Here is a 26,374-nt window from a genome sequence, read left to right as displayed (position 1 = left end):
GCGCGTCCTCCGCCTCTTCCTTCTCGTCCGGGGCTTCTCCGCCCTCGCCTGCAAAGGAGCCGCGCAGCGAGACCGTCGCTTTCGCCGCTTCTCTTCCAGCCTCGCCGCGGCGGAGGCGAAGAAGGAGGGCGAAGGAGGCGGATCGGGCGCAGGGACCCCGGGTGTCTGATTCGGAGTGACGGAAGGCTTTCCTTGCGGGCCTTCTGCGCGCGGGGGGCGGAGCTGCGGCCAGGTGGATCCTTGGCCCCGCTCTCTGGCGGAAGGAGCCGGCGCGCTTTGGTGTCCGAGGCGCGTCATCCCTCGCACCCGAGCCCAGGACTGAGGGCCGCTGCCTTTGGGAAACCGGCTTCGGTTACTCTTCAGAGAGGCCGGACCGCAGCCCCTCCCCGCCCCCCCCGCCCCCCACTCACACGCCGCCCACGTCGATTTGAGCGAGAGCGAGAGCGAGCGCGCTCCCCGCCCTCCGCGTGCCCGACCCAGCCGAAGAAGGGCCCCCGCCAATAAGAGACGGGCTGGCGTGACGCGCTCCAGGCAGACCCGTTTGGCCCGAGAGGGGTCTAAAATAAACACAGAGGGAGCACGCACGTGTTTCGGGGTGGCAGAGGGCAAAGGCAGCGGCTCCGAGGCTGGTTCGCCTTGCTTCGATGCAGGAGAGGGCAAATCGGATCCTATCCGGAGCAAGGAGATTCGGTTTCGCTCCGGCCTCTTCCTTCCGATTCCCCGCCCGGATGGACTCAGGGATCAGCCCCTCTTGATCCGGAGTGGGCTGGGAGCGGGCGAGAGGAAGGCGCCGGGGCCGCTTTGTTTCAGCCGCAGCCTGCTGGGGACCTTGACTCGGCAGGAGGGCCCTCGGATGATCTCCCGACGCTGCCGCCCAGCCCGCCAGAGGCGGCCGGAATCTTGCCCGCTGTAGCGTGGGTTGGTCGGCTTCCCTCCCCGCGGACGTGCCCAGTGCCGGAGCTGACCCAACCTCAGGCGCCTCTTCCTCCTCCTCCTCCTCCCGCCGCCCGGAGGCAAAGTCCATGGTCGCAGCAGCCCTCCAGACGAGGGGGACGCCGCCGCCGCCGCCCCGGGCTCGACTATGCGAGTGACACCTGGCCGGAGCCGCGATGAAGGAGAAGTCCAAAAACGCCGCCAAGACGCGAAGGGAGAAGGAGAATGGAGAGTTTTACGAGCTGGCCAAGCTGCTGCCCCTGCCCTCGGCCATCACCTCCCAGCTGGACAAGGCGTCCATCATCCGCCTCACCACCAGCTACCTGAAAATGCGGGCCGTCTTCCCAGAAGGTGAGTGTGCCTGCGGGCCAGAGGCTTCGCTTCCTTGGCTTCCCGACTCGGAGGGAAACGGCGGCTCGGGCCGAGCTGTCTCGCCTGCTCCGGCCGCGGCAGGCTGGCTTTCGGGAAGGAGGAAGGAGCAGGCCGGGCGGGCGACCCTTTCCTCTGTTCCAGCGGGGGGAACGGAGCCTTGGGGGACGGTGGTGAACAAGCCCGCCTGGCAGGGATGACCTCGGGAGTCACCGTGTTGGTTAAACACGCTCAGAAAGACAGACAGAGAGAGAGAGAGATTAAAAGGAAACAACAGTGGAATCCACCAGTTCAATCCAGGGTACGACCCACCGAAATTAAGGTCCCCAGCTAGCCACGACCCGCTCACCCAAAGTCCCACTGATTTAAATGTAGCCTCAGCTCTTAGGGAAACCAGGCTGGCAGACTGCCTTCCGAAGGTTTTGACTCTCGAGGGCACCGAACGAGCTGCCGCGCCGGGCCTAGGCTGGCCTGTTCTTTCCAGACACCGGAGTTCAAGGGAAATCTCGCTGGTTTCGGTACCTTTTTTGCCGGAGTAATTCCACTCCTTTTAACAGGACATACCCAGGAGTTGAGCGGCATTTCTTTCAGGGGCTTGGGATGAGCATAGGCCTGGGAGTCTTCTGTTAGCTAAGAGAGAGCCTGTGTGCCCTTGGCTGTCAACTTTAGAATAGTTTAAGGTAATGATCCTGTAGGACAATAAGTGCTGTTGAAAACGGCCACGAAACATTTCCCCGCAGTAATACCAAACAAACAATACCATCATGATGACCTTTCCGGGAAGGTAACGAGTATGGTTAAAGCCGTGACAGGACCCTTGTGATAAGACTTATAAAAACCCTTTGCTGTCTGAATTCCTAAAGAACCCATCAGAAAAGGCGCTGATATAACCTTTTCGAACAAAATGTATTTCCAGTCCCCTGCCTTCTCTGTTGGGCACAAACGGGGTGGGGGGGGAGGTAGCAAGCGATTTCATAAGAAACGGCTGTATCAGGTGTGTAAAATTTCTGCAATCCAAAACTGTAGCAGTGATTTAACTTTCCAATACCGAAGAATAAGCACGCCAAGAAGAAAAGGGAAAAAAACGAAGGGGGGCGTTGACTTTATTCCCATCTATTTCTCTAAAAAAGGGTACAGAAAGTAGGGAAGAGGAGGGACTAGTAAATGCATTTTTGAAAGGCAAACATGCATTTACTATGCACCTTCCCTCCTAAAGATTTACTCTGGCATCTGTACTATGCAAGGTCATCCTCAAGGAGAAATTCGACCGGGTTTAGCCAGAACTCACTGAGTAGGGCAGGGTGAAATGAACAGCATGATGTCTACATGTTTACTCAGAAGTAAGATACTGTTTATTGAAACTTACTCGGAAGTCGGTGTGCAGGAGATTGCAGCAGAAGGCCCAGAGTTTAGTCGCCCTTGCCTCTCTTGCACCATCAAACGAAACCAAGGCTCGCTCTCCTGTCTAGATAGATCTTTCCAGAAGCAAGTTCTGCTAAGTTCAATGGCACTTACACCCAGGTAAGAGCCGTTACCACGGAAACCTTGATTACTTGATCTGAAAGAAAAATCCACTGGATTGCATCCTCCTTTAAAGCAGACCTATTGGGATATATGGTCCTTAAGTGCTATGATTTCAGTGGTTCTGCAAGAAATTCGATTAAGCCTAGATCGCAACTACTGACTTGAATGGAAATTTCTTTTCGTGCAAAGTGCTCAAATCGTGGGCTTTTGGTAACTTCGGGGCTTTTACACAAAGAAATCGGAGGTGACTTTCCAAATCTGTTGCTTAAAACATGCTGGATCCCGAACGCGTTTATTATAGTATAAACTCGATTGCTTTCAATCTGGCCCACTTTTAAGTAAATCCTGTTCGCAGGGCTGCAACTCAGTCCCGAAGAATTGCATATGTGAAAAATAGGTGTCCCTGAAAGAAGCGGGATCCGGGCTTCTAAGTGTCTTTGGTCAGTAGCCCGTAGAGCTTCAGCTGAGGTCCTCCCAGGCTAGACTCGGGGGGTCGCAGTTCGAGCGAGCGTCGCGGTTGGGAAGGGGCGGACAAGGGTCTTCTCCAGCCGCAGACGTCTGGGAGGACTTTCCGCTGAGATTGGATCGGAGGGCCGTTATAAGCGCGCGAAAGTAGCTGGCAAATCTTGGCAGCTCGAAACGCTTCAATTCTGCTCAGAAATCATCTGGATTTCACTGCTTCCAGGGAGACTCGATCGCCTAGAAGCGTATATTTGAACGAGCGAGCTATCCTTCCACCGCCGTCGATTCTCTGCCCGCCTTGCGGGTTTTGCATTCGGGCACCGCCGTCCGGGGGTTGCGCCGTCGGCCGACGTCCTCGCCAGCCCGTCAGCCCTCCCGATGAACAGGAGCCGCGGCGGAACTCTTTGCGCCGTCAGCAGGAGGGAGCCCCGTTTGTCGCAGGAGCAGCGCCAGGCCAGAATGGGGTTGAGCGGAGATGATTGCTAAGGCCGCAAGATAGAGACACCTTAGATTGTGATCGATCAGATCGACAGAATTCGTTCCACCTGGCGCCGGAGACGGCTGCTCGGGGACGATCTTCGCCACACAAAGAGACCCCCTCCCCTCCCCCTCCCCCTCCTCAACTTTCTGCTCGGACGAGTGGCCACTCTGAAATCCCGAAAAGTATGCCTGCAGTTCAAAAAACGGGAGATTCTCGCCCACTCCTTCCCTTTTCGAAGGCGGGTGAGCGAAAATACGTCTTAGTCGGGTTTTGCCCTCGAAATTCTGGGGTGAGGGTCTCCCGCGTCTAAAACTGAAAGAGAGACTCCAAAAAAATCCGCTTTCCGCTCCGGCCGGCCTCTTGTCCCGTCCCCCCCGACACCTAACCCAGGACACACGAAAGGGTCCCGGGCGCCCTTCCCTGCGTCGGCTAGGCTCCTCGACCCCAAGGCCGCTCTTGCTGTAGCTGTGGCTTGGCTTGCTTGCTAACAGCCCTCGGTGTCGTGCGTTTTTATACGACCCCTTTCCCCGAAACGAGAAAGTCATTTTAGGCCCCTTCGGTTCGTTGCCTCTACAATCCGGGCAGGGGCGACGCTGGAAAGGAAGGGAGGCTCTTCTTTTACAGAGTAGGGCTTCTTTGTTCAGTTGTGGGTTTTTTTGCCCATCTCCCCTGTGAAATCGGATGTGGATATTTTGCATATGCCGTAGATTTGGACGGGCTTTCTCGGAAACCTTTTGACTCGCACTTTTTTAAAATTGGGAAGCCCCTTGAAATACGGAGTCGCGCTAAAACGGAAGGGAGGCGGGTGGCTTCCAAGCGGGACTCGGCTGTGAGTATGGTCCGCGAGCACCGCCTCCTCTGGGGCCTTTCCTCATAGAGCAGCAAGCAAGCAACAGGTAGAGAGTGCCGACGATGCTGCCGGGCGACGCGATATCCCTAAAGCTTTAAAAGCGGACACCGACTTGCAGGAGGATTCGGCGCTGCAAGGGCTTTCACAAGGGGTTAAGTTAGGGTTTGCAGCCTTGTCCCCAGGCCCCCGCTTGCCCGCCCACCGCCTCAGAGGGAGGTACCCTCTTACTGAAGGTCAGAGAGGTAACTGACCCTTTTGACATCAGGGGCAAACGACCCTCTCTGTGTCTGAACCACTCCCCCCGTGAGACTTGGGCGCCAGCCCTACATGAGAAAGGAAGAACAGAATGTGGCGGGCCCCCTCCCCCCCCCCCCCCCAGAAAGGCTTTCTGTTTTCAAGAAATAAAGAGGAACGTGAAAGAAGCTGGGAAGTGTCTCTGGATTCTCTCCTGCCCTCTCCCCCCCCCCAACATTCAGCAGTACATTAACCTCTAGAAGCCCCAGCCTATGGGGTCTGTGGGATTACAGCCTTTGGAAGTCCGTATCTTAAGGAAAAGGTGGGCAAAGGGCGGCCCCAGTTTGGAAGGTCCTGGAGGGCAACGCCCGCCAGCGTAGCCAATGGTGAGGGATCCAGGTCTGGAGGGCCACCGTCGCCCGCCGAGGTTTAAGAAGAGCGCCCCCTGGAGTTGGCTGGCTGATTTAGGACAACAGGATTTCTCCTCGTCAACAAAACGCCTCCCTTTCGATTCCTCGGCTTGGCTTTAACCTTGAAGTTTCAGGTTCTTACTTGACAGAAGTTCTTAATGCTCAAACAAAAACGCTTAGAGAGGTTGCTTAATAACTAGTAAGGTAATCTAGTCTCTTCCAGGGTGAGAGAAAGCTGGGATCCCTTTGGCGGGGGGGGGGCAGTTGTTTCTTTGGTTCTTCCAGGATACCCTACTTTTCATGGGACTTGAGACCAGTGGATCCTCTCTAGAGAACGTCTCAGCCCCCCCCCCACACACACACACATATGGGCTTAGAAGCCATTGGACCCACTGGTCTGGGTAGAACTTATTTTTAATCAGGTGTACTCAAAAATCACAGCCACGTTTCAGATTAATAAATCAGCAGTGAATACTGTACAATCAGTTGTACACCAGTTGTATCCCAGTAATAGCATCTTGCACAGCTAGTTGGATTCCTTTCTTCACTAAGAGTGTGAAAAAGTGTTCAAAACTCGTGCTTGTCTTGCTCTAATCGCTCTGACTGTAACTAGGACAAGATAGCTCTCTCTCTCTCTCTCTCTCTCTCTCTCTCTCTCTCTCTCTGTGTGTGTGTGTGTGTGTGTGTGTGTGTGTGTGTGGTCAAGTCAGAACTGATTTATAGCAACCCTAAAAGGGCTTTCAAGGTAAGTGAGATATTTAAGGAGTGGTTTTTACCAATTCTGATCCCCCAGTGAGTTTCCATGACTGAGTGGGAATTTGAACCCTGTTCTCCAGAGAACTAGTTTATCTATCCACTACACCACACTGGGAATGTTAAGAAGTAGGCAGTCCTATGAAGACTGCACTCCTGTACACAGCTGGGAATAAGACCTGCTAAACAACTGGGTCTGCTTCTGAGTGGACGCACCATAAATGAGTAACTTTCCTTGCCTCACTGGTAGCCCATCTTAATTTGATTGGGATGCTACCTCTGAACTATTACCTTATCTCATTGACTCTATGGGGTGTCTTCAGCTCTATTACTATTACTGTGTAGATTCATCTCTTTTTTAACCTTACAGAAAACACAGTCCTAAGACACTTTTGTCAGAGAAAGGAATTCCTCCTGATTTTAAATGGATTTACTGGCAATGCACGCCATTATTTTCTCCCTAGAAAGTCTAAAAGAAATGTGTGCGCCTACTTGGAGGTGCGTTCCATGATGCTCTGTGGGACTCACTTCTTTGGGAATGCGCACTTGCCACTCTGTGTTATCTTGTTTGGCTCCTTAATCGGGAAATATGACAGGGAGAAATGACAAGAAAATAAAAACTTAATAATTTCGTATTGTGGTTCAATCCACAGAGCTGTTAAAGTCTAAGCATGATTTACGACAATTTACAGTGCAATACTGTACTTTCCTACTGTGATATAACATGATCCATTATATATAAAATCAGATTTACTATGAGGAAAATGAGTTTCTGTTACCGTAAACTGTAGTTCCCACACACACCTACCCGAGAGTAGGTCTCACCAAACTATAGGGGCCTACTTCTGAGTAGGCATGCGCTGGATTGGACTTTTCAACTGCTTATTTCTTGTTTTACGCAGTTCTTCCAGGCTGCTCCATGGTGAGAGGCTTGAGGATTATAAATTGGATGCCATTTGGGCTGTGTGGATTTTATGAAGTTCTCTGGCTGAAGCATCAGCATTTTATTTTATTTTAATCAAGGTGTTAGTATATTATTGTGTAGAAAACAGTTTGAAAATATGTAGGCAGATCATCGGTCGAATAAAGAAAATACAACTGCTGACATTATAAAGGAGGACTAATTGTGGGACTTGCTTCCCAGTGAACATCTACAGCACCAGGCTGCACAGTGGTTTCTTTTCAATTAAATAAATGCAATGTAACACTCATAAGCAGTATTCCATATTTATTGGTGCAATTCGAGAGTAAATTCTATTACAGTATTCTGAAAAAAAGATTAGTCTAAATGTTGGAGGGATTTCCCTTACATTTTAAGGCATAAATGTGCATACTTTCAAAAAAAATAATTTCAACGTGTTTTAGATGTTAGAGACATTTCTTCGCCACTTTCTGCAGAATTCTCGGCCTTAGGCTGGCTGGGGCGGGGGCGGTAAATTCGAACGCTGAAAGCCTAGGGTTATAAACCATTTATGATTGTGCTTGTGAATAGGTATGCAGGCCCCTTCAACGGAGGGCTAAAAATTCCCTTTGGAACTATAAATCACTGTAATCACGTTTACTAATTGTATGATTTCTAGGGCTGCCGGGCTGTTATTTTACAAGCGGGACGACGATGTTTTGACTTGCTTTATCAGTACTTCGTTAAAAAATGGGCACAGTAGATTGTAGAGGGAAAAGCAGCGACAGTTCGGAGCAAAAAACATAGGTTTGTGCCTTTCTGTCCCGCCAACTTCTCTCCACAAACAAGTTGCAAACCCGGAGCTACTCGTGACTACTTGTCCCGGCATAGGGATAGATAGATAGATAGATAGATAGATAGATAGATAGATAGATAGATAGATAGATAGATAGATAGATAGATAGATAGATAGATAGATAGATAGATAGATAGATAGATAGATAGATAGATAGATAGATCTTCTATTCCTCCAGGGTGAGGGCGGGGAAACGTAGCTTGAATTTGGCTGCTTAAGGCAAAATGTGGCAGGGAAAAAACCCCGAAAACCTGGAAGGCCTTTTCCCTTTCTTTTCTCACATTTCAAGCCCTCTGGTTACTTTTCCCTCCCCCTCCCTCTGGGGTCTGCAGGATTTCTCAGCGCGGGTCTTTTTCTAGGAGGTCGGGCGTGGTGAAGAGGGCAAGCGCGTTCTCCAGGCGCCGGTTAAGATCACTGATCCCTAAGGGCCGCCGTTCAGACCCGTCGCCGTGTTGCCCCCGGTCCAATAAGAATGAAAGGGAAGGTTTGGCCCCAATGAGAAAGCAAAAGGACATCTCATTTGCGAGCAGTCTCCAGCCTGAAACGGATACCAAACGCCGCCGTTTGCTCTCTGGATGGGAGAACTGCAAAAGCGGGGCACATCTAGAATGCTGATTTAGACTCTCGAAATGTAAATAGTAACCCTGTGCGGAAAATAAAGCCATATATATATGGCTTTATTTTCCGCACAGGGTTACAGTGTGTACACACACGTACACACACACACACACACACACAAAGAGGAATAATCTACAACTTCAATTTGCATCTTCTCTCCCCTGCCTCCCTTTCCCTCCCCTTCTCAAAATATTTTAACTGTTTTCAAAACCGTAGGCGAAACCCCTCTTCCGATTCTTTCGGTCGGAAGGAGGAGGCGAAAGAAGAGGTGTCTGTCGGGGGAAAGGTAGCGCCGCTAGTGCGAGCACATACGTTGGGATCCCGCCTTCTCCGTGTTCGGAGCGACGCTAGCCTGCCCTTCCTTGGAGCCCGATCCGAGGCGAAGCAGGTGGGAAGTCGGGCCGCGGCGGTTGAACAGAGAAGCCGGTGCCACCGCACTGCCGGGGCCTTGGCTTGTCCCAAGCAAACCGGTTCAGGAGCGGCCCCTTTGGCTGCGTGGCCTCGGGTGCCAACGCTCATAAATCGTAGCCCCTTCCTTGGCACAGAGTCGAGGGACAGACGGAGGGACTTCCCGCAGATGTTGGCGAGGTTTCCACACTGACCCGAAGGGGACACACACACACACCCCAGCTCGGAATGAGGATTCCCGGCTGGACTCCGAAGAACCTAAGGGGGCCCTCCGTTCAAGCGGCAAGGACCTGATCGTCGGGGATACAGGATCAGGCCTGAGCGTATCCTTTCGGTCTGAAGCTTCTCTCCTGGTTCTTGCCCCTGGGCTTGCTTTGTGACTTTAATGATTCATGAATTAAACTCCGGCCGGGAGGCACCGATCTGCCTCAGAGCCAAGCCCTGAAACATCATCCGCTGCCGTGTTTTGAGTCCCCCGCTTAACCTAGATGTTCTTCCTTGTAGAACAAAATATATAGACCTGCTCCCCCACCCCGCTTCCTTTCTTCTCTCCTTGGCTGTTGATTTGTGTTCTCCCCACCCCGCGCCCCCAAACTACGGAATACAAACAGAAAAAGAGAGGGGAAAAGGGGAATGCCTTCTAAAATTGTGCTGCTCCTGTCCGGAAGGAAGGCTGCGACACGACAGTTAAACTGTGACTCACCTAGTGTTGAAAATGGACTTTTAAACCGACCCGCTTCGTAATTATTAAACCAGAGAGAGAGGCGAGCTGCTTAATGAATGACCTGAAAGGAAAACACCCAACGCTTCTCTTGCTTTCAAGAGAAGGCAAGGAGGAAGGCGGAGTTGGCAGAAGGAACGCGTAGACACTCCCCAGGGAAACCTTCCCGGGTTTCCAGAAGCGCAGGAGCTATCTTGCAGCCCATGACTGTATATAGCTAAATATCGGTGGTGCGGGGATCCTGTACACACCCCTATGCTCCATTAAACCTGGTCGGACTTACTGCCGAGTAGACATGTAGCGGACTGTGCGGTGTTCCTTCTATTATTCTAGTAGTGCCACCAGAAAGCTGTTACTGGCGTTGGTCATATTGGTCAGTTTAATGGTCGAAACAGGTCCCTCATCTCTCCCTAAAAGGGTTGACCAGAGGAAGTCGTTTCCTGAGCTCTTGGGACAGCGGTTCCGAAATGGGGAGGCAGAATCAAGCCCGCAGAAAAGGCAAACTTCGGGCCGACACAGGCCTGAACCCCCACATCTGAGACATCTAATGTTTCCCCTTAATCTCATGAACAAAACACCGGCTTTCCGTAGAACAGCGATTACCTAAACCAGTCGCCAGCATCTGTAATGGGGCCCAGGAGAGTTGTGTTCTTCTGCGCTGATTTTTGTATTCTTAGATGAGAGGGAATGGGAATGTTCCAGAGAATACCGACTCATCTGCGCAAAAATCAGAATCAATAATCCGCCGCTGTAATTTTAAGGTATTTAATTGTAGATTTGTTAGTATGAACACTGCCTGATTAATTGCACCAGTCCTTTTATTTGTTCGTATTTTATGAAGCAAATTAAAGCAGCAAATATACAGTTCAGTGTTGGAGAATAAATCCAGTTGAATTCCCATTGGATTTACTTGCGGGAAAACGTGTTTAGGAGTGTGGTTCACAGTTGGCATTTTAAGAATCTTCTACATACACCTTTACATTGAACTAAATCTCACCGAATTAAATAGGGGGCGTTTCCGAGTAGACACGTATAAATTAATAAATAAGCGCTCTTCCCGTGTATTTGGTGTGTAGAAAAACGCTTGGTGTCGCCGTAAAGCATTTTTCTGTTTAAAAAGTCCTTCCCCAGTGTAAGAAAGAGCGTATGCTATCTAAAGGCCACCTGTTTCGTTCTTGCTATTAAGCCCCAGAAGAAAACAAGACATTTTTAAAAAGCGAGCAAATCGCTCCAATCCAACAGAACTTGGGAAATTTATTTACGGTTTGAAAACTGACCGGGACACAAGGGAAGAAAAACCAGTTTGGAGCCCTTAGTTTGCTTTCCTGGGTTCTGTCCAAAGTCTGCCATCCTAAACTCTCTCTGCCCGTTTGAATGCCGTTAGGATGCCTTTCCAGCAAAATGAGTATGTTTAGCCACAGAAAGTCGAAGCGCAACCGGAGCGAAAGTTTTCTCTCCCCTCCATTCTGGCCGTTTCCCGCGAGATCGCCAAAAAAAAGCAAGAAAAGCCAAAAACCCAAAGCCAAGAGAGTTGTAACCCCTCGCCTTCTGGGTATATAAACCTGGGAGGCTCCGTGTGTCTGAGCAAGTTGCTCATCCTGAAACAATCCCCCGAGTCTTTAAATTGCCACGATCCTAAACCCGCCCCCGTCCCCCAGCCTATACACACATCACTCCATGTCACTGCTAAAGGTATTCCGGAGAAATCGGGAGTCTGGTGACTCAACGGGGCTGCGGTCAAGGGCTCGCGGTCGCCTTGGCCGTCTTATGCCGGGGCGGACTCGCTCGGAGCGAGCTCTCCAGCGAGGCTCTCGCCCCGCACCCGCTCCAGGGGCGCCCAATCCCCGCCGCCGCCGCCGCCGCCTGGGTCTGGCGCGGCGCTTGCAGCCGGGGAGCGCCAGGCGGAGCGCGAGAGGCGCGGGGCAGCAGCCGCCCAGACGGGGAGCTGCCGGGGTGCTGGGCCAAGCAGCCCGAGCTTCCGGGGACCTTCCCTTCCTCTGCGCTCCGTCTTTCCCCCAACCCCCGCTGCCCTCTTCCAAGCCAAAAAAAAAAAAAAAAAAGGCACACGATGAAAGCACGCGGTGGGGAGATGTCGACGGGTTGATTGATCTTTCCCGGCCCGGTCCCTCCGCTGACGGGCCCCCCTCGGTGGCCTCGGCTGCACCACGGAGTGCGGAGCAATTACTGCGCGCCTCTCCAAAGGAAGGAGGACATTTATTTGTCTGCCAAGGGAGACCTTCTTGCGGCACCCGGCCGTTTGCTTTAAACTACTAAGCGACGCTTTAGTTTTTGCTGCTGCTGCCGCCGCCGCTGCTCCTCACCAGTCGTCCGAACAGGACTTCCACCCACGAGGCGTCGGATCGCCGCTGATCGCTGCGCGCTGGCGGCTGCAGCTAGGGTGCGCAGCCTGAAGCCGAGCGGCCGAGGGCACCGCTCCCCGCGCACGCTCAGGGGTATACTCAGGGGTACGCCAAAGTCCACAGAACGAAAAGCAAGGCCCGGCCAGTCTTTTGGTACCCGAAGCAGACACTTTTCTTGGCCGCAAGTCCGCACGAGTAATCAACAACTCACCATTTCCTGCTCTTTCGTGGTATAAAAATAAATTGCGCTTCCTGAGGCCGCCGCCTCACTTGAAGCCCTCGTATCGCAGAACCAGCCCCGCAGAAGAGGCTGGATGTCTCGCGTAAAACGAGGATTTATATTTTGAATATATATATTTTGAAAGGGTCGCCCGATTAACCTGCAGGCAGTTTAAACAGTCTGACCAAGTAGCTGACCAAATGGTGCGGGGCAAACATTCCAAGTTTGGCCCCGCCTTGTCCTTGACAAGGGGCTCGCAATGAAGATAATTTAAAGTGCTTTGGGTATTGATACATTTATAGAACCTGGATGATCATGACGGGTTGAATGCCCTGAGACTTCCCATCCGTTCGGCTACATCGGCTATGAGGTTTTAAAAAGCGACAACAACTATTTTAGGGAAAGGAATTCTGACCAGCCTTGAGTGCTGTGGATGGCAATCCGCTCGCAGGATCAGAGGACGAGTCCTATCTTCGGTCTCCTCCATACCATTCCACGCATCTATTGTCCGTATGCCACACCTTTCTCGCTCGCGGGTACAGGATAGAGTTCAGAGGCTGAGAGTTCGACTCCCCACAGTGCCTCCTTGATAGGGGCTGGACTCGACGATCCATAAAGTGTCTTCCAGCTCTGCCGTTCTAAGATGATATTAACGATGCATGATGATGATGATGATGATTAAATATCGAGCCAATATAAAACTTGGGGTGGAGGGGAGAGAGTGTGTCATCGAGTTTTGGTGAGGTGCTTTGTATGCCCTCACAAGGCCAGATTGGAATCCAGAGTTGCTGCCTCCAATTATTCCTCCAAGAAGAATATCTTATTATGCAATGTGGCATCTGCAGGCCTCTTTGTTACTGGTGTGGTAAAACTGTTACCACTCCACACTACAAGTGGAGACGTCTATAATGGAATACTCCTTTTTCAAAATTAAAAAAACCAACAACAACCATCTCCCTGAGCATAGAAAGGTAGATGTCAGGAAGAAGAAGCTTAGCCTAGCTTTTTCCTTGGCATGGCCTTTCTTTATCTGCAGGGATCTGACTTTTACTTTGGCATTCCACGCTGCCATGCTTGACATCACGTGAGTCCCATGTGCCGTCTGAAGTTGTTGATTAGTCGTTAAGTCGTGTCCAGGCCCTCCTATCTTCCACTGCCTCTCAGAGTATGGTCAGATTCATGTTGGTCGCTTCAATGGCACTGTCCACCCATCTCGTCCTCTGTCGTCCCCTTCTCCTCTTGCCTTCACACTTTCCCAACATCAGAGGCTTTTCCAGGGAGCCTTCTCTTCTCAGGAGATGACCAAAGTATTGGAGCCTCAGCTTCAGGATCTGTCCTTCCAGTGAGCACTCAGGGTTGATTTCCTTCAGAATGGATAGGATTGTTCTCCTTGCAGTCCAGGGGACTCTCAAGAGTCTCCCCTTTTCGTATTTGCTAAGTCCATTCTGCTGGGGTCCGCTGACCTCGGATGGGCTGGGCTTCGCAAGGGCCTTTCGGCTGGCCCTCTTCGGAATCACGGAATCAAGGAATCCTGAGAGCCGGGGCAGCTGTCCTCTTTGGAGGCCCCTTCCCTTCACCCCGCTGCCCCTCCACTCCGGGAAAAGGAGCGGTTCCAAATTAGCTGTTATAAAAGAAGCCTTTCGTGCGATGTTTACCTGAGGGACAGGCGCAGCTCTCTATTTCCTGCTTAAATACACATTTACCTGTGAGGAATCGGAGCTGCTGGAGGATTGTCACGGTCTCTCCCAGCAAATAATAATCCGTAGTTTAGCAACAACTCCAAAGAAATGCTTGTATTCAGAGTGCGGTTTGGGTTATTGGGATTTTTGGAGGGGACACCGAGGTATTTTTAAATATGTATATAGGAGTAGGGAAGCTGTTTTTCCCTAGGTGTCGTCCAGCTGCAACTCCCCTGACCATTGGTTTAAGCTGGCGAGGGATAATGAGAATTTGAAGTCCAACAATACAGCTTTCTCACTTTTACGGAGATCAGTCTTGAGCGAAAAGTAGTTCGAGGCGCTCTACGTTTCCCCACTTGGAAGATCGCTACGCCAAGATCCTGATGCTCGCTTGCAATATTATTTATCGATTCTAATGCACGGTCTTATTTGATAGCTAGTTTGCGTTTAGGAATAATTTTCTCTTCGAGGCTTAAAAGGAAGCTTAAAAGCGGCGATCTTAACAAACGCAGCTCATCCGTTCGGAACGGGTCCCTCCAAATACAGCTGGACCCCCCCCCACGACCCTGGACCCGGTTGGCGAAGGCTGGTAGGAGCTATCCTGCCATCATTTTAGAGAGCGACACCTTCTTCATCCTTGATTTAGATGGCCCCAGCAGGAGAGGAGGTTTATTTTTAAAACGAAGGCCTTAAAAATAACATATTTAACTTGGGAGAATCCATTTCTTCCGAAACAGGAAAGAGGAGCAGCAGAAGGACCGAGTTTCCGTTGAACTTACTTGAACTTCCATCTCAATTTAGTTAAAACAAACTGTCCTTGTGTTAAAACAAATTGTTTAGAAACGGCCCCGCTCCTCCTTACTATGCCTGCAGTGACGGAGCTGTCTAAATGAAGGTTGCAAAACCTATCTACTTCTGAGTAGACTCACTAGGTGTAGGCACCCTTCAGTCCCGAGAGACTATGGCAACGCTCACACGAGGTTGCAATCTAAGGAACTTAAAGGGCAGCCTTCTTCACGACCTAAATCCAAACTCCTGGGCTTCACGGTTTCATGGATCAAGCTCTTTCAGCCTGCAAGCATTTGGTTTTACTAAGGGATTACCCCAGAGAATGTGATTGAAGGATTTCAGTTTTATGTTTCATTTTGCTTTAATGGAGTCCCCCCAACCCTTAAATGGATGGGGCACTGCGGCAGCTAAGGCCAAACTATATAATAAAAAGGAGCCAGCGTGGTGGATTCTGGTTCTTACGGCTCTTGGCTCAAAGAACAGTCATGCTTTGTATTTCTGATCGTCAGCAGACACATTAGCTTTAAAATACGCACGTAGGCACAAACCTATACCAGCAGATGTGTGTACAGTATCTTTAAACCTGAACTTATTTCATTTGCCAGATCTGAACCGACCGCTCTTTGCATTAAATGAGTGTTGCCGATAGGCACACAGAATTTAAATTGCGGATGCTTTGATTGCATGCCATGCTTAGGGAGAAGATTAACAATGGGTTTTGTGTATTCCCAAATATTTTTTTTTCCACCCTGAAGGGCGAGAAAGACCCACAGGGCGTATGTGGGAATGGAATGCATAAGCCTCTGGAAGAGGCTTTCAGAGAAATACCGAATAACAGAGGTATTCCCTCCCCTGTCCCTCCGAATTCTCCTTCTTAGGAAAAGCAGCGATGGATTTATAGTCTCATGAACGTACAGCTGGGCTCTGCTTGATTCTTAAAAGGGAAAAGATTTGCCCGTACGGTTCAGAAGGATTTCGTAAACAGCTTTTACCAAAGCTGATGTAATCTTATTTACAAAGCAAGTGCTGGTAGAAAGGGAAGAGAATGAAGCCGAGGAAACCCAGCCTACACGCCTTCGTGTCTGCCAACAGATATTCCACCACTATTCTTGTTTCCCTTCTTACCTCTTTCCCCTAATTTGGGATCGATCTTTGGAGCCGATCTAAAGCAAAGAGTTGAGACAGTGGAAGGAGCCCGACTCATTTCTATCAGAACTTGTTCTCACGGCAGTGTCTCCGACTTTGCTTCCCCCCCCCCCGAAAAAAAACACCTAAAAAAAACCAAAACGAAAGAAAACCCAACAAGGGGCGTGAGGTTGTTCTCATTTCTATATTTTTGTAGGAGGAATTCTCTGATGTGCAGTGTTAAAAGGGGGGGGGACTTGCTGCCTGGCTTTCCCCTCCCCCCTCTTTCCATGCAGTTCCTTATGATCAAAAATAGTGGAAGGAGGGGAAACTGCTCATGCGACGGCATCAGCTTCTCTCATTAGCAGCCTCAGAGAGAATGCGAGGTACCCCCGGCCACCCGCCAACGGGCGAGTGCAGCGGAGGGGCCGAAAATCCCAGGAACAATGGCTGGCTCAACAATGATAAAGGGCAGCTCGCAATGAGAGGCTGGATTAGGGCTTGCTTTCTCTCTCTCTCTCTTTTCAAATGGCGAGAAGCCTGCAATCTGCAAACACGTTGAAGTATAAGATTCACGCTTTTCTAAAAAAAAACGAAAAATGATTAATTTTAAGTATTTCAGCAGTCTAAATGGAAGCCTCCTTGATGCCAGAGAGGCATATTTTGGTTTGTAAATGTAACCATCTTGCTTGTGATGTGGAGCGTCATCCTTCACACGTTTGGGATTTTCTCGCAGATTTTACCCAGGGAGTGCGGTTCATAAATGACTGATCGCCAAGGATACTCATTTTCAGCCCAGCTTCTTCGCCCAGGGATAGCTTCGTTTGAAATACCTCGAGAACACCGGACGCCTGACAGACAGCAAAGGCACCCGGAGAGGCTCATCTGTACAATGCAATAGACCCTTCTCGTGAGCTTGGGGAGCAACATTTCCCCGAGACCATGGGTAAAGGGTGTCACCCCGCAGGATAGATTGCATTTGTCTTCTAGTTACTTCGAGTGAAGTCAGGAGGGAGCCTCCTGCGTCTCTTGAAAGGGAAGGAAAGAATAAGACTCTTGGGATATCCTGACCCCCTGCAGAATCAGTGGACGACAGATGTGGGTAGGAGAAAGCGAGAGGGGGGGAAGGAGGGAGAAAGGGAGAGGGAGGAGGGAGGGAGAAAGGGAGAGGGGGAGGGAGGGGGAGGGAGGGAGGAGGGAGAGAGAGAGAGAGAGAGAGTGGAAGGAGTCTTAGCCACTACCTGTTCTGCGTTGTGGGAGCCACATGGGAACCAGACCTGGACAAAATCAGCACAGCAAATCAAGGGTTTCTTTTCCACTGACTAGAGAGTTTAAGGCAAGGTGGCCCTTTTCAGGTCTTGATCGGTGAACGGGAATGTTAATAACACCACATGAATGCCTTTTAAGAACGTAAGAAGAGCCCTGCTGGATCAGGCCAAGGGCCCATCTAGTCCAGCTTCCTGTATCTCTCAGTGGCCCCACGAGATGCCTCTGGGAGCACATGAGGCCACTAGATAGCTGTCTCCTGATACCCCTCCCCTGCATCTGGCATTTTGAGCTACAATACCTTCCTTCTCAGCCTGGAGATTATGCATCCCCATCACAGCTTGTAACCTGCAAAGGACTTTTTTTTCTTGGTGCCATCTTTATTTTTTTTTTCAGTACTGTACTGTTTGTTTTACAATTGTAAAAGAATTACTGCTTTGCACTAATAATCTCCCCATTCCTACCGGCAGTCACCTCAATTAAATCTTATCAGATTAAGTCAGGCAACCCACATAGTCTGGCCACTAGTGCATGATCATCTTTAGCATCCTCCATAAATAATCTGAAATAGTTAAAATGCAGCCTGCAGGCTTTTCTTGTGGAATAGAACTATAGAGCGGAGATGCCTCTAATCAGATAGTGGAAAAAATCAGTTCCCTGATTGTGTAATATTGGGTGGGGGGAGAGATTTAAATGGGATAAAGACAATTAAACTGAGTCCTGTGTAGGTTCACAGAATACAGACTTGACTGTACTTAATATAGACCCACTGAAATAATTGGAACCTGTTACTCATCTCTTTTTTATTTCACTTGGTATGTAGTACTATGACTAAGTCTGGAGCCAACACCATTATATTTATCTGACTTATGAATATGGAAAGAACCAGGCAGTAGTAGTTACTCTAGGATAGCTACTTCAGAATAAGACAATTTTGTGCAAATGCTTTTCACTCCCAGTAAGGAAGAAGGAAGTTATAATTTCATGTCATCTTTTTCCTAGAGTTGCAACATTCCCCCCCCCCTTTTTTTTCCCTCGGGCTGTGCTCCATAGATGGGATTGTCAGTCTCTAATGCTATTGAGTGTTTGGCTCCCAGAGAGAGGCTGCCAATGCTACACTTCACAGTACTGTGGACAGAGGAATGGTTCCGTCCTTCTGCTTAAGACTTAAGTCAATCAGCCATAAAAATCTGATTGCCTAATGACACCATGTGTTTTTCCTCCCTAAATGTCAACTGCTATTTATTCTCTTCACTCCTGTATCTCAAGTACACATTTTTTATGTCTAATTGTCTACTGCTATATCACATCTCACTCTTAAAATACAAAATGAAGTTTCTTCGTATAGAATCAGGACCAGCAAATGGCAATCTCATGCTAGTTGTGTAAAATGTGCTGTGGATATGGCGTAGCCAACTAACTGGGCAGATTATTAATGAGCAGAAAGTTGGGACATACTGAAAAAAAACATATCAAGGGAGACATTTGGGACTTCCAGCCTTGTTTGATCTTCATCCAAAGCTTCTCAAAGTGAACTTAGCTATAATTCAGGCCCAGATGGATCAGTCATTTAAAGCAATAAAAATCAAGGTACAGGTCTCTCCAGTTAGAAATGTAGAAATGTTCTCAGTAAAAATTCGGGTGGAATAATGGGTATGTGTCACAGAAGACAGTAATATATATAAGCAATGTGTGTACAATGAACACATTTTCAGTTTTTTTCTATGCCAATACACTTTGAACTCACACTAAAACAATATATACGTAAGCCAAAAACGTGGTGGAAGGATTTAGGTCAGGAAAGAAAAGGCATTTTCTACCCTTGAATGCCAAAGACACCTAAGCATGTACAAAACATGTCTCTTTGTTCCAGATTTGAGGAGCTGCAGCTGCCATTTTAGCTGTTCTGACTTCTAGGGTCAAAGGCTGCTCCTATTAGGCAGGCTGAGCACCAGCTTATCTCATTTTAGAAATGAAGCCCTGATCTGGCGGATGGCTTCCAGGGAGACTGACTGACTTTCTGGCTTCTTTTTACAGGGAGAGTGTAAAAAGAAACAGGGAAAGAGAGAGAAATAGGAAGGAATTATTCTACAAGCATCATAATTATATTTTGTTCTAAACACTGTACTTTGCAGACCTTAGTAGTAGCTCTTGCCAAAGGGCTAGAGCTTTCATTACCAACTCTGGTTTAAACGAGACAGATTTTCCAGATGTATATATCAATATATATGGAGGGGCTTTCTGTATGTGGAGAGAATGAAGGAAGTACCATGTTTTGAATTGAAGCCCCCCCCCCCCACTTGTTGTGGAAAGGGAACACTGGTAATAAGGGAGGACAGTATAATCTCTCTTTCAAGTAAGAGACATTCGGCATTCACCTCCATAGAACACAACGACAGCCACACATCAACGTCTTCTTAGAGCAAGTTGTGCGAATCAGTGATCAGTAGACAGTACAAGGAATAAGAGGCTGGATAAGAAGTTTGCCCTTGTGTTACCTTCCTCGTTTGCTTGACCACAGACAGGTGAGGCCTGTGTCAAGAGCTGTTGCTGCATGGTGTTCTTCACAAACAACTAAGTCACCTTGGCTGTGAAAAGGCCTGTTTTTAAACATATACAGAGAAATATACATGTTTCTCTGATACCCCTTATTACTTTGGTGTTGCTTAAGCAATTCTGGAGGTTTCATTGGGTCACACTTATTAAGATTGTCATATTTGGGTGGCATTACAGTTTTATAAAAGTGGAATGGTCCCAGGCACACAAGATGTGTGGCAGAATCATTCCCTGCCTCTCTTGATAGTTAATTCCTAAATAGCTTTGGTTCAAGGTGTCTGAGGAGAGGCCTTCCACTCAGTCCCACCACCTTCACAGGTGAGTTTGGTGGGGGCTGGGCCTCCTGTAGGAGGCCAGGTTGGCCCCATCTTTGCTGTCCTTCTGCAGGCAGGCAAAGACCTTTCTCTTCAGGAAAGCTTTCCCTGAATGACTGCCTTCCTGAGTGGGGTTTTTAAATGGATTGTTATGCCTTATTTCTTTGAATCTGTTTTTGGTGCTAATTTTGTTTACCGTTTTATTGTGATATTTGTTTGATCCTTGTTAGTATTTGTATACTTACTATTTTTAGCTGTAAATACTGTATTGTATTTTAATGATGTAAGCTGCCTTGGGTCCTTTTTAAGGAGAAAGGTGGGGTATGTATAAATAAATAAATAAATAAATAAATAAATAAATAAATAAATAAATAAATAAATAAATAAATAAATAAATAAATAAATAAATAAATAAATAAATTCCTGTAGAGATCATGGGGTAAATTCTTTTACAGGAGTTGGGTTGGTTCCAGAAACTCTGGGCAGAAAAGGTGTGAAAGCCCCCAAAATGGTTTCTTGATATCTCCTGTAGATTAAACTTTGTAAATAAGTTTTTCTGCCCATAATCTGGAAGTTATATTATTGAAAGGCCTGAATTTGAATGATTTATGAAACAAAAATGATTTGAACCTGCTAAAACAGCAGCAATTTTAGAAAAAAGAGCAAATCTTTACTTATGCTCAACTGCTTTAGGTTCCTTCATCCTGAAGCCTTCTCTGACTTCCCTTCATAATGGCTTTGAATAATCATCATTTTAGACTGCAGAGCTAGAAGGGACCCTATGGACCATCAAGCCCAGCCCCTGCCAAGGAGACACAGCAGGGAATCAAACTCCCAACCTCTAGCTCTGCAGCCAGGTACCTAAACCACTGAGCTATCCAGCAGTTCACTTGTGGGCTCCTGGAAACCCTTGAGAAGATGGGAGAAACAAAAGTGGAAGCCCACTTGGTGAATTCCCCATCAGCCAATTTCAGGGAAGCTTATACGTATGTCTTGGTGTAGGATTTTCCTCTAAAATAGCTATTGAACTCAAAGAAAAGGCTCGACCACCAGGCTCTTTCACCCCCATGGTGGGCTTTCAACCTAAATCCAAATGTTATGGAGCTGATTTCCCTCAGGAAAAGGCCACCTAACTTGTTGAAAAAACTGCAGAACCCAGCCAGGGTGGCCCCAGTTGTTTTGCCTAGTTTGCGTCTGGCCCACTTTCTTTCCCTCACTTGTTCTCTCCTTCCACCCCCTTTCAGGGAAAGAGGCAAAGTGCTCTGGCCACCACTTTTAAGTACTGTTGTCTATGTATTAACTGAGGTTTCTCATTTCCTTTCCAGGTTTGGGAGATGCCTGGGGGCAGCCGAGCAGATTAGGCCCCTTGGATAATGTTGCGAAGGAGCTGGGATCACATTTACTTCAGGTAGTGACTCTACAAATCCTGCTGCTTTCATGCTTATCATTTTTCTTCAGGATACATTTTCTGTGTTTATGCTAATACTTGTTGAAGCCTACCCCTCTCCCCCTCCCTGAAAGGGAGTTGGGTTGTGTTCCCAAGGACAAAAGGAAATGTTTCGAGCCTTCCCCTTGTAAAGCGCCCTTATTAAAGATAATTGGATATGGTTTGATTCCTCACGATGCTTCTCTTGTTGACTAAGGAAGTTATAAAATACATCAATAAGTATTGCTCCTCCCCCCTCCCCCAATCAGTGCATTTTAAGGACAAATAGGGAAATCTACATTGCATATGTGATTGGAACCAGAGTATGCAGGAGGATGGGCACAAAGGGTTAATGAAGAATGAAAGTGTGGCCATCTTGTGTATTGCAGTGCACCAGGACCGTAAATCAAGTGGCATTAATAGGGATGAAAACTCAGTAGCATGCAATAGTGAATGGAAATAGACAGTCACACTTGTAGGATATAGGCTATTTAGCCTGTGGTTGAGAGCAGCCTGTCTCTGTCTGTATTTACACATGCAGGTGTGCATATTTTAAATGGAACATTTCAGTTCTCTTCATGGTTCAGCAGGGAAAACCTTTAAAAATACATAGCTCCTATGGTTGGAAAAGAACATCTGGATTAGATCTTCCATTTATATTTGCACCTTAAAATACAGTTGTTCAACATTGGGTTGATCCACTTTGGAATTTAGCTGGCCCCCATTTTGCCTGTCCTAATGCATCGAGACTGGTTTAGGCTGCCATTTTCCCCAATTTTTCCAGTGTTTTTTGTTTTTAACTTAGTAAACCTCCCCTTCATCCCTTATCCTTATTTTGAAAATATAAATAATAAGTGTTTTTCTTTTCATTGTAAATGTTTAATGACTAGAAGTGTGGTTCTTTGTTCTAAATTTCATGATGATAGAAACAAAATCCAGAAGAGAAATATGAGTTTAAGCAGAAGTCAGAAAAATAAAATTATAATTGAACTGTATTCGCGAAGGCTTTCACGGCCGGGATCTAATGGTTGTACAATAGCCTACCTCACAAACTAGCCTTCTCACAGCCATAAATACTCCACCCACTCTCAAGCCTACCCAGAGCACAGTTTGCTGTCCTCTGAAGATGCCAGCCACAGAGACTGGTGAAACGTTAGGAAGAACCACCTTCAGAACACGGCCAAGAAGCCCGAAAAACCCACAACAACCATTATAATTGAACTATTTTTCACAACTCTGGCTATCCATCTCAAACTCACTACTGTCACCTGTTAGGACTGGGAATTCTGTTCTACTTTGTTTTCTCTGGTTTTCAATCACATTTAATTGGTATCATGATTGGTACATAGGTATTTGAGAAACTTATAGCACTTATATGAGGTTGCAGTCCTATAAACATTTATGTGGGTATAAATTCTATTGTATACGTACTTTGGAATCATTTCTGAGTAGGCATATGTGAAATTGCACAGTAACTGACACAAACAACAGACATTGTACAGTAAGGGTTCTTTCAATTTCTTAATACATAATTATTTTTACCAGTGATTTTAGAAAGATGAGGTGTGAATTACTGCAATAAACAAATACTGTAATTAAATGTCATTAGTTTTCTTTTAGTGGCAAGTAAATGCATGATTACTTCAAATGCTTTATTTTCACTAGGATATTTATTATTAGGAAACAATTTAATGAAATCAGAAATCTATGTCTTTTCAACGTCCTTTTTTTCTTAATATATTTGCATAAATACCCATGAAATATATAGAGTTTCTGTTTTCTAAAAACTTGTTTTAGAGCATCAGTTTGAAGCACAGTCCAGTAGTCTACTGCTAGTCCTAATTAGAATAGACCCATTGATTCAGTGGACTTCATGTGATTGTTGATTTACCATTCACCAGTTAATTTGAAGGGTCTACTCTCCAGTTGAGACATAGCATACTGACTCATGCTTATTTACAACAATTAATTTAAAAAAACCCCACCAGATTTGATATTCTTTATGTTCTTTGTAAAATATCTTTTGTCACACACTGAGTAAACAGCTTAATAGTATGTATTAATTTGCTATTTATTTAAAACTTGAATTTCACCACAAGAATAAATACTATATATCAAATCAGCTTCATGTATGGAATAGTGAGTTGCTTCACTGCCATTTTTATATTTTGCGTGATATAGACACATGATTTAATATATCAGTTTTTTTCTGAATTATGAATGCTGTTTTATGTCCCACAGGTAATCTTCTGAGCTGTGTATATTTTTGCCTCTGATATTAAACGTGCCACTAAAAGTAAAGTTTTCTAATGAAAGTGCTGATATAGCTTAAGTATAACATTGGGAAACAAATTGCTATTTTATGAGGAATGTTTTAAAGCAGTGTTTTATTTAAGAAAGCAGTGATTTCTTCCCCAAGTTAATACTCTATGAAGTTTTGTTTATGTTCTGAAGAAGGAAGAAAAAGGAAACCGAAGAGTAATCTGGTTCCAATTACATGCTGTAAAAGCGGGATAGGGTAGAGAATCGTTTGGAATATTTTTTTTATTATTACGGTAATACTGCACTTGCCCCTCTGTTACAGCCTTTATTGCTGTACTTTCCTTCTGTTCCAGCATCATGGAATATGAATTAGTAAATCTAAAAAGCAATTGTTTTATCTAGGCATTCAGGAAATCGTTTTTCTTTTCAGAGTTCTCTTTCTCTTCTCAAGTATAATACTTTGGCTCCCATTTTGCCAAATCACACTTTCAGAGAAATGTATTTCACGGAAAGGAATATATTCGCTTTTGTATCGAACTGTACTGTTTGTAATCTATTCTTTAATGAGCTGTGACATCTCGTATCTTAGGCACAGGTCTTCCAGTCCTGGCTGCCCTAGACCTTTACCTGGAGGTTGAACCTGGGAGCTTAGGTTCTTTGCCACTGAACTTTGGCATTTCGTTTGAACTGCTGCTCTGTTTCAACTCACAGTGTGCCTCTCCCAGGTCTCAAGTGAAAAAAACGTTACCTGGCTTGCTACCCTATATTTTTTTCAACGGGTATGCAAGGATTTTCCTGCTTTAAAATAAATGCTCTGCCACTAGGTATGGGGCCACTCTGCAATCAGTGGAGTTTTGTTTATGAGTGTGTATTTCTAGGATTGTGATGGAAAACTTTTACTGTGAAGAACATTGTGACTCAACATTTGAATCCCTGGCATCATGTTTGGAAGCAGTTCTCATTTGTTTCAGTGAGACCTATTTAGATGTGCTCAGAATTGGTCTTTTTTAAATTGCAAGGAAATTGAATTTCTGCTGAATATCCGCTTTATCTTGCTGACAAGTGTATACAATGTAGCTCCCAAACATTAATAATATAGCATATCCAACTAGCATTTTGCAATTTTACATGTGGCGATAGAAAATCTTTTTCCCTTTTCCCTATCATAGCTTATAAAATCATTTTTATATTATTTCAATTTCCCTTAACAAGTTTTAAAAGAGGCATTTGTCAGATAATACTGTGCTTAAAAACCAGCAGTATTTAAAACATTGCTCAAAGTATTCTTGAAAAGGTAAATAGTGATAAACTGTTCCTTCCAACAAATTGGGATTGGCTTTCCCCCTAAGAATCATATAACTCAGAATGTGTGCTAAATCCCAAAATTTTTTTTATCAAGATGAGATTGTTAACTCAAGTGTTGCTGCTGTAAAATGAGCATATGTAAGGGGAGAATGAGTTAGAATTAACTGGGTTTTTTTTAATGGTGTGTGTATAATAGTTTTCATCAGGCCAATATGGGTAATTTTTTTTTAATGTATGTTCTTCTGTAGGGGGAAATTAAAAACTTCTCACAAGGAACTTGACTATAAATTGTAAGTGGTAAGATTTTATTCTATTTCTTTCTCTCTTACAGACTCTGGATGGGTTTGTTTTTGTGGTAGCATCTGATGGCAAAATAATGTATATCTCAGAAACAGCTTCTGTTCATCTAGGTTTATCGCAGGTAGGAACACATTTCTGTCCCTCTGTTGAATGCCGGTGTTGGAGTGACATATGATGATGATATTACATTGCCAGTGATATGAAGTTCCCCCTTTAAATTGGTTTCAGGTTGTTTTTGTTTTTCTGGGAGTCAAATGTTTAATTCACACAGTTTGTCATTGTATGGCAACAGTCTTGTTTTTCCTTGTTACTCACACAGGTTTGGAATCTAAGAGTGCCATCCACAAAAATGCTCTGATCCTTTCACCCCCCTGTGCAGTTATATAGCAAGCACTACCCATTCGTAGCTGGATGCTTTTGCATTTGGCCAGAACGGTCAGGGTAATGGTATCCCTTTATGGAAAAAAGTAGAGATTTCCAGTATGCCCTTTAGATTGTTTGTGGTAGTGTTAGCTGCTGTGAAAATAGAGGAAACCTGAGTTTTATAGTGAATGTGCTTTAGGAAAAAATAAAAAGTGGTTAGATTTATGAGTGTTCACATGGAATTCGGGGTAATTTTTCCTGAGTTTTGCCAGCCTCATGGCCTTTTCAGTAAAGCGTTTTATATGCTTATGGTAGAACTCATAAAACTAGGTTTACTACTGTTCTGCTCTGGAGTTAGTGCTTTGGGTTTTAGGCCACTACTACATTTTTTTCTTTTTAAAGTTGGCTCTAGCTATGATCCTAAGCTCAACTTCTTGGATGCAAATTTATTTTAAAACATAGGGTTTACTTTCAAATATATATGTTTAGATATGGCCTTTAGACAATAGATAAGTATGACTGGATTTAGTCTAATACAGTAAAAATTAAAAATTATATTCATAATCCATGGTAGTTGTCACAACAGCTACTGTTTAACAGTGTGAATGTTCACATCATTATCAAAATATGCATTTTTTAAACGTATGGAAAGTATATCTATTAATTTATTAAACAACAAAGTCCATTTTCATGTATGGATTGGCTCTTGAAGTATGCTCTCAAGCTAGCCTTAAGGCACGTGTTAGGTCAATATTCACCTTCTGTATTGTTGGCTTCCTGTCACAGGGTTGAGTTAAATTTTACGCTTTATTTTGAGATTTATTACTGAGACTTACAGAAGATTTTTTAAAAGTTACACCCTGCTCTTAAATCTGTCTGCCCACTCACA

The 26,374-nt window shown here is 46.1% G+C and overlaps 1 protein-coding gene across 2 annotated transcripts in view; it reads left to right on the top strand.

The window, feature by feature from the left end:
• The first annotated feature begins 260 nt into the window (after positions 1-260).
• The window catches only part of SIM2 (SIM bHLH transcription factor 2), a 70,416-nt gene continuing 44,302 nt past the window's right edge, over positions 261-26,374 (top strand). The window contains exons 1-3 of one of the 2 annotated variants that reach the window (XM_072994123.2): positions 261-1,284; positions 21,155-21,237; positions 25,154-25,243. In XM_072994123.2, coding sequence (XP_072850224.2) covers positions 1,110-1,284; positions 21,155-21,237; positions 25,154-25,243 — 348 coding nt within the window. In that variant the 5' untranslated portion in view covers positions 261-1,109. The remainder of the gene's footprint in view (positions 1,285-21,154; positions 21,238-25,153; positions 25,244-26,374) is intronic. The other variant, XM_020789312.3, reaches the window with a different exon arrangement.

The sequence above is a fragment of the Pogona vitticeps genome, chromosome 3, assembly GCF_051106095.1.
Source record: "Pogona vitticeps strain Pit_001003342236 chromosome 3, PviZW2.1, whole genome shotgun sequence".
Lineage (NCBI taxonomy): Eukaryota > Metazoa > Chordata > Lepidosauria > Squamata > Agamidae > Pogona > Pogona vitticeps.
This window is presented reverse-complemented; position numbering and strand designations above follow the sequence as displayed.